The sequence below is a fragment of the Chaetura pelagica genome, unplaced genomic scaffold (assembly GCF_000747805.2).
Source record: "Chaetura pelagica isolate M959 unplaced genomic scaffold, ChaPel_1.0 scaffold137, whole genome shotgun sequence".
In the NCBI taxonomy this organism is placed as follows: Eukaryota; Metazoa; Chordata; class Aves; order Apodiformes; family Apodidae; genus Chaetura; species Chaetura pelagica.
The window spans coordinates 2,502,275-2,511,343 of record NW_009953947.1 but is presented as its reverse complement, the minus strand read 5'-3'; the positions used below and the strand labels follow the sequence as shown (position 1 = coordinate 2,511,343).

At 35.0% G+C, this 9,069-nt stretch overlaps 1 protein-coding gene across 1 annotated transcript; it reads right to left on the bottom strand.

Moving 5' to 3' along the window:
* Positions 1-4,202: 4,202 nt before the first annotated feature.
* Positions 4,203-8,362, bottom strand: FGL2 (fibrinogen-like 2). The gene is made up of 2 exons (XM_010001798.1): positions 7,662-8,362; positions 4,203-4,909 (listed from the first exon to the last, which is right to left on the bottom strand). The coding sequence occupies exons 1-2, from the start codon at positions 8,284-8,286 to the stop codon at positions 4,203-4,205; spliced, it is 1,332 nt and encodes a 443-aa protein (XP_010000100.1). The 5' UTR covers positions 8,287-8,362.
* Between the last annotated feature and the right edge of the window lie 707 nt (positions 8,363-9,069).

Here is a 9,069-nt window from a genome sequence, read left to right as displayed (position 1 = left end):
AGAAAGCCACCTTAGTGTGCTCTTTCTGTTGAGAGATTCTTTTTACCACTAGCAGATAACGTTGTGAGGAAACAAGGCCAGGGTGCTTTTGAACATGTTCGTATTTCATCACAAAGCAGGTGCTATTTCTGCTTTTTTTCTGAAATGCACGTTTGAAAGCATTTATGGAGTGTTGGTTCTTCTGTGCTGTTACAAAATCAGGTGCAGATTTCATGCCACACAGAGGAACCACAGCTCTGTAAAAGCTGAGAGGGTAGGAGAAGGGATAACCTTCACCTGCAGCATATTCTCGCCTTTTTGCCTTTTCTCAACAATTCCTGAGGCTCACGAGACTGAAAAAGACAAACATGTTGCTGTCTTATGTTCCAAAGCTGCCTCACTCTTCCACTTTTCTCACTCAAAATATATATTTAAGATCTAATATTCTAAAACAGGGCAATCAGTTTGTCTTGGGGGTATTTTTTCCAGTTATTATTTTCCAAGCAGATTCTTCTTGTAGTGAGATGAGGAAAGTGTGGGGAACAGGGCCTTAAAAAGTAATATTGATTCATATCCTGTTTTCAGGACTTGGATTTGACACTTCATCTTAAAATACCGTTTTCTGGTTACAATTGTGGGGGATGGCTAAATTCCCTTCTGGCAGAAGTATTGTAACTCCATAAAAGTTTCATTAAAGCTGTGAATGAAGCAGATCAGTTTAGTAAGTGCAATGTTTGTGTCTAGCAGCGCTCAGCCATTTTTCTTTGAAACTTCTGTCAATATTTGCAGGCCCATATATATCATATTATTTTTCTCTTATATTCTGAAAAAAACCCCACACCAAACACATTTATAAAAATACATCTAAAATCTTTTTCTTGGTCAGCCAGTATTTATTTCTTATCTCTTTTCTCTGTAGAAACTTAGTCGCATCCTTCCTGTTTTGATTTTTCTATGACATGGAAGTTATGGAAGCTAAGTAAGTCTGGTGCTGTTTTTTTGTTTTGTTTGATTTTGGTTTTAAGTTATTAACACATTGTTCTAGGTGTGATTTGAGTTTTATCTTAATTTCCTTTAAGAATAATATCATAAATGCAAGTTTATTTTCCACCAAATTGTCAAACTACCTGTTGTTCACAACTCATTCTGAGTTTGATTGCAGTGTTTCCCAAAACACACCATTAGAGAAACAGGTATTTGCATTAAAAAAGGAAGAAAAAATTAAAATCACTGCTTTCAGACCTGCTTTTTATTTTTTCTCTGTTGTTTTTGTGGGGTTCTTTCATTTTTATTTTTTTTTCTTAAACAACGCATAGAAAGCCAAGACGTTACAGTCTGCTTGGCTAATCACATTGAACAGATGGGTTTATGACTCTCTTTTTTGGAAGTAACCCGCAAGAGTTTTGCTAGCAAACCCACTGTTAGGAATCTTCCTCTCTGAAGTTCACAATTTAAATATTATCAAGATAAAACCACAAGTGTTTTCACAGCATAATCAGTGTTAGATGTTTTCCATAAACGGAAATAAATGCTTTGAACTATTAACCCTTAAGCAGAGACCAAGTGCTTTTGTTTGTATAAAAACTTGTATGATTTAATTTGGAGTATTATTTCTACTCAAAAGCTTCGATGAAACTTGCATGTGACCTGAAAGGTTGTGTGTTACATAAAAACAGATGAGTTTGCTTCTCATCTTTCATGTTAAAGATACAGGTTGTGTAAACTCTTGATTGCACAATTACTTTTTTTCTCTTCTAAAATAGGATTTTGAGGTTTCAGCCTTTGGTATTATCTAGCAGCTGAAGTGTCATAAACCAGACCTCTTAAGAACTATTGTTACTAGCAATTACTCCCTTAGCACATCACATAGTTGTCTTTGTTGGTCATCTGAAGTTATCTGTGTTTTCTTATTGCTTCAATTTTTACAGAAAATCAATAAAGCAACTTGTGATAATTTTTTTTATAGTCCCCATAAAAACCATCTGTGACAGTAGTATAGCTTTAACAGGGTGACTTTAATTTTATTACGCCAAGGAAGAACAAAAATTATGCTTGCAACAAGTAGATGGAGTTATACTTTGTAAAACTAGTACACACGGGTGGAGATTCAGCTACAACAGTTCCAGGCAGGTAATATTCAGATCTGTGTAACAACATTATGCATCCTTCCTTTTTTTTTTTTTTTTTTTTTTTTTTTTAAAACATCAGACACATGTGCTTGTTTGGTTAAAAAAACAAAACAAAACTGTATTTTACAAAGTTTCCTTTCAACAGGATTAAAAATTGGACAGTTTCTCTTCCAACAACTTAGCAGGAAAAAAGACATTTTCAAGTAGAAGCTGGTAGATACTGTAAGTCATACCTAGTTAGTTATGAATAGGAGCAAATTCTGATTATTAAATATAATCATATGCAATTAGATATTTGCTCTTCTGACCAATACTTCATGTTTCTTTTTTTTTGTTGTTTTGTTTAGACAATCCTTTTTTATCCCAAAATAAATATTCTCTAGCTTCAAAACATGTTCTCAAGCAAAGATAATACATCTTGAAATTAAAATTTTGTTACTCTTTAAAATTGAAATATAATAAACCAAATTACTCACTGAAATATCCTTCAAAGTATTTACTTCCTTAAAATATATATTAATATATATAGTTTAGCAATTACTGCTGTTGCTCATTTGTGTAGCTTGTAGCCGTAACAGTTCCTTGTTATCATCTTAAAAAGCAGTAAAAATCAGTTCTATTTATAAAGTATAAGTCAGGTGTATACTATTTTTTTTAATGTCTGTTTGAACCAAAAAGGCTATGCCAGCAAAGACCAGACTTTGGTAAAGAAATACAGTCTTACTATAGTTTACCTGCATCTCAAGAGTTGCTGTAAGCCATATAGCAAAATAGCCTCTTGCTAAGATACATTGCATTTCTACTCCAGATGTTAGTCACTGGAATTATAGAGAGATATAGAGTCTTTTCCAGTGTGAGGAACAGATACGTGTAGCAGATTTATGCTCATTATCTACAACATGAGCTTTAATAATAATTTGCACTTCCTAAAGTATTTGAAAATTAGGGTTTTTTTCATTTGTTGCATTTCAGAAGTCTTTCACATATTCTCTTTATAATTGGCAGTGGCTTGCTCATGTGTCTGTGGCTACAGAAGGGGTTCTTAAAAAACTAAGACAACACAATCTTTTTGTATCTTACAAGATATTTATAGTCTTTCTTACAATTTCAATAGCACCTAGATTTAGAAGTACATAAATGAGCTAGAGTCTCAACAAGAGTAATGTTGTGGAATTTGGCTTAGCTAAAAGATTCAGGAGAAATGGCACTGGAAAATTTTTTTATATATATTTTGAGGCATTGATGCAAAGACATTAATTCTTTTTTATGTGTCTTCTTCCTACCCATCTACCTGTCTGTATAAATGTGCAATAAGCTACGTAACAGCTCCTTTCTCCCACAAATGACAAATAAGACTTTGAGCTTGAACAGAAGAACCAAAATGAGCAAGAAATACTTTCATTACATGCTCCTTACATTATTTCTTCTTGCTTTAATTAAATTCTTTAACCAACTTCTTTGAAAAATCTTTGATAAATGGGATAAGATGTGAGAAATCATCTTAATTCTTTATGTTTACTTCAAGGCTTTTTTTTCTGACTTTGTGCAAGCCACATGGACTTCTGTTTCCTAGTCCTTTAAAAAAATAATTCATAATACTTCTCCTAATTTTTATGGATATTTCCATGGTATTTGAAGCTGTGATGGATAGAGGATACAGAAGTCAGGCTGTTTCAGAGATACTAATTTTCATTCTAAGTGTTGACAAATCGATATGTTACCAGTTATACCTGTGAGTTATTTTCAGGTTAAAATATAGGTGTTCATTCAGACACAACGTGTAGAAGAATATTTAAAAGTTTTAAGTCATAAAATCTCATCTATCATAGTCCATAAAAGCACCAAAGCAACGTTTAGAATATTTACGTAACAATACCAAGACTTAAACTGTGCTACGTTTTAGCAGTAATTTTTCACAAGCATGAATGCTTTTTTAATACATACCATCTCTAAAAATGTATGTGGAAATATGTTGTTTTGTCTAGAACTATTTTATGCCAAACATTACTGAATACTTGAATTCTGAGTATAATACTGTGTAAGTGTGATTTTGAGTGCAATCCAATGCAAACTAGTTAGGGGAAAGGTATGGGATTACTGCACAAAACTTTTGGGTCTGATCATGATTTTTGCTGACTTAAAGGCTTGCCTATATCCACTGGGAATATCATCAGAGATGCCGTGCCACGTGCCCCAGAAAATGCCGTTGCGAACACCTTTGTACTTCTTGTGGTAGTATTTGCCATTGAGGTTGGCAGACAAGCAGGCATCGAACCACCAGCCAGAGCTGTAGTAGGCTCCACAGTTTCCTGAAGGATACCTATCGTTGTCCTTGTCTGGAGTTGTGAAGAACTTTTGGTCGTGGTTGTAATGCTTGCTGTAGTGAAGGGCGTCCCCGGCCGTGCCGCTGTAGCCGTGGACACTCAGGCGGTACCTGAGATACTCGTTGGCCACGTAGAAGTGTTCGTACTTTGCGTACTCTCTGATACCATTGAAATCTTCAAGTTCAATTCTCAGTTGCATTTCCTGGCTCTTTGTCAAGAGGTGAATTTTGTCATTCCCCAGCCAAAACTCCCTGCTGAGGTTTCCAAAGCCATTTTTGTAGTCGTTCCAGGTTCTGTTAAAGTCAGTGCTACCGTCCTGACGCCGTTGCAGTACTGTCCAGCCGCCTCCCTGGGTTTGCATGTCACAGTAAACTTCAAAGCTATCATTTCTGGGGTCAGGGCTAATCCTGTAGATTCCATTACTCCTTCTGCCTGCTGTGTAGTGATCAGCACAGTCCCTCTGCATTATTTGTATAACTGGTGGGAGAACAAATAGTGTTAGAATTAACGTCATTTCAATTTAAAAATAAACAAAGTTTTTCCCAGACTGATGGGACATAAAGAACTTGGAGAGACTTCTACATAGGAAAGAGGGTAACAGCAATTTCATTTCTAGGGAGAAACAGGGTTTTTCAATCAGGTTGACTCTATAATAGATGCCACCTAGGATCTCTGCATCAGCTGTCAAAAAACCCCACCTATTTCAGTGACATTTTGTTCCAAAACTGACTAATAAGAGGGCATTTTGATTATCTGATTTCCCCTTCCTCCTTTTCTCTGCTCCTCTCTTTATCCTTTCTCTACCTCCTGTAAATTCAGCCTGATTTCTTCAGTCCACGTTTTTAATGCTTCATGGTTAGACACCTGTTGCTTATTGTATTTAAATATATACCATCACACCCTGTCTGTAATTTAAATCTTCATCTGACAGTGTGGCAGAGAGACAATTTTTCCATATGGGAATAACTTTAACCTGGCTATTGTTCAGCTGACATCATGCAGAACATAACATCATTAGGAATGTTTCATGCATTAATGTTGACTGTACTTTAGAAAGCAGGAAAAAGGTAATAAAATGTCTCATTCATTTATTGGACTAATACTGTGATTCCTAGAAAGATGAACCTAGGAAAGTGATGATGTTTTCCTGTGTATGTGATGTTGCTGGATTTATTGTAAAGAAAAGTTGTAGCATCTACCATTAATACAGCTTTCTCCCCACTTGTTAGTGGTTTATTTTATTCAGAAGAAAAATACTCCCCACGTTTTTCCTGCAGAGTTAAAATCCATTTTTGATCCACAGTGTCTTCCAATTGTATTCAACAGCATGGCATTGTAATTCTGTGTTCTTAAGTGAGTGACACAGAGAGCTCTCAGAAATTCTGAGTTAAGAGTCAAAACCATGATGTTCATTCCTATAGCAGATTTGGATTGATAGGCATGTTCATTTGTAGACTCAAATTACATATTTTTCCTAGAAAATTTGAACAAACTACTTCTTGAAAGTGAGGAGTGTTCTCATGCTGCAGCAGGCCATATGACTCAGAACTCCTTCTTTGCCAGCACAGAAAACTGGGCAGCTATGAAAGCACAAAGTGTAGGAATCAAAGGCTTAAGAGCCAAATCTAAATCCACAATAGATTCTACTTCACTGAATTTGGTGTAAGATTTTTCATGGACTAAGGTTCATTGCAGATATTAGCAAAGAATATATATTTCAGATAAAATGCTTTTATAATCTGATTCAACTCCTGCTTAAAGAAAGTTTTGCTGTTACTGTGAGTGGATGCAAGAATAGCTCCTGTATAGGAAACAGTTGTAGCTGTTATCCTTGCTAGTTTTCACAAGGTATATATTGATGCCACAAACACATTTAGTATCAGCTACTGTAACATGCAAGGAATGTCTCCATGATCACATGCTATGAACATTACCCAACATTTCCATAACTGTGAGAAATATCTCAAATTAATATAGTCTGTTGCAAAGTACTGTACTTGAATTTGATTCATTGCCCATTACCAATGTACCAAATATCACTTGTTCTTTTTGTGAATGTTTTATATCTGAATTAAGGCAATTGATTTATACTCATTTATATCTGTTTTAAACTGACTGCTGATATAGTCATAGCATTACCTTTATTATTATTAATTTACTTTTTTCACACTTTCAAGAATTTCAGCTGTGCATACACTGCAACATTTTCAAATCCTTCCATTTTCCATATGGGTGGACAGAAGAAAAGTTTAATTTTCAATGTGAACACTAAGCCACAAAGGCTTAAAAACTATAACACAGCCTGATCTTTCTCTGTTTCATCTCTAGAGAGCCCTAACTTCACATGTATGACATCTAAGTGGTAGAATACATGACAATCTACTAAATATTTATTGTTTTCAAAGATTATTTTAAGTGATACAACAACTTCATTACTTAAAAAAACCCTCTGTCTTCCCTTAAGAAGTCAACATTAGAAAAAAATTATTAGATCTGTTTATTGATATTAATTAGGATGCTTAAAAAATAAAAGAAAAAAGTGTTTGTCAGTGGTAACACCTGTTTCTTGTTTTATATTGCATATATTAAAAAAATAATTAAAAAATATTTTTGAAATGCTAAAGTTTAGTGAAGTTGTTGATACATAAGTTACCCAGTTGTGACTGTTAAAGAGTTTTTTAGCTGAGCCTTGTGTGATGACAGACAAATTACTTTGTTATTCATCTTTTAAAAACTCGTTTTAATATATTCACTTGATGTTTAATGTATCAATAATGCAGACCTTTTCAGAAGAGTAGGTATTTCACATTAAAAAAAAAAAACAAAACACCAAACACGTGCAGTTTTCTAAGGCATACCTTAGGAAAATTTACCCTTTCTCATCCAAGGATAAAACATATGTAGTTCACTGATCTTCAAAAGCCTCAATGAAGGGTAGTTCAGTAAAATAAAGCTAATTGAATTGCAAAAAACAAGTAATTTGAAAAATTATGTTTTAAATCTCATAGTAAAGTCTAATTATAGGAAGAACAGAACACCTGCAGCTCCCAGTAACCCTCTAGTGGCAGCTGAAATGTTTTACAGGAGTATAAATAAACACTGCAAGAGCAAATACTTGTAAAGTTAGTAACACAGCTATTTGGTTAAAACATGCTTTAAATTGTTTATCTTTTGTTTGAGCAACGCACAGAAAGCTTATACAGGCAGCAAGAATTAACAGGTTACATACCAGGTCTTGGTTGCATTGCTGGACATTTAGAAGAACATTTGTTATCAAGGCTGTTCACCACGAATGTCAAATTAGCAACTTTGCTGTCAACATAATGTTCTACATTATTCATATTTATGAGATTCATCTTCTCTAAACGACCCTGCAGTGTCTGAATTTGGCTCTTTGCATTTTTTAAGCTGGTTGCCATTCTGTTAACCTTGCTTTGCAGTTCCTTTACTCTGTTATCTTGGATGATTTTGCTGTTTTCTGCTGGAGTTTCTGCATTAGGTGGCAGGAACTCATTACTAGTGTCTCTTTCTTGGTTGTCATCTGCCTGCAGCTTGCAATCTTGGCAGCATTTCTTCAGCTTGTTTACTGCTTCTTTAAGGGTCTGTACTTCTCTGAGAGTCTTCTCAAGTAGTTTGAATTCTTTGGGTAGCTGGATGGTCATGGGAGGCAGATTTATCTGATAGGGACAATCCTCTCCTTCATCACATTTCTGATTAGTTTTGAGCTTTATAGGACAAGTCCCAGTAACTTTTCCTTCTTTAGCATCCTCTTCATCTTCTGAAACAGCTGCAAAGACATCTGTTACAGCAAGGAGAGCCGTCTTCAGCAAGATTAAGTAAACAAGCAGCTTCATCTTCACAGAGAAACTAGCAGTATGAGGAAGTATGCAAAAGTGGAGCAAGTTTATAAAGCCAGCTTGAAGCCTGTGAGTTATCAGACTGCCTACAATGTTCTCAGAAATGGGTGGGAGTGCTTGCATCATGAGTGATTAATAGCAGAGCAAAGTAGGTAGTGCCTGCTAGAATAGCACGTTTTAGTGAGGATTCCTGACTCAGAACAAGTGTGTGTAAGCAAAATGGTGAGCTGCTTGTGAGCTGATCACTTGTGCAGTTTAAATTCATGCCTTGTTTTACAGGGATTTTCTTTCAGGGGAAAAAAAAAATCACTTAGCTCTGTGTTATAATAATCTTCTAACATCTGTTTCTTAACATCTGAGAGTTTTAAGAGTACTTTTTAAAGACAGACTAGTTTTAGCACAGCAAGTGGAACAGGTGAAAAAGAACCCTTTCCCAGTTTGAGGTTTAGCACAGCAATACCTTCACTGGCACTCAGTCTGCTTCTTCTTAAAACTTTTTTTAACTTAATAGATGTATTCGTGACAATGATTTACATCCCAAAGCACAATGAAACACACACATAGTTTTGGTTCCAAACGTTTTCAGGAAAGGATCATAAACTAAGGAGGGTAAGCAACACTTTCTATTTCATCTAACACTGCTTAAAATAGTTACCTGAAATATTCATTATTTCATTTTATTGTTTCATTATTACAGTCATCTGGTTCTAAGTACTTTTTGTTTAATCTTTCTAAGTGGAGGGAAAGGAACTTAATATCCCCACTTCAGTGCATGGGATC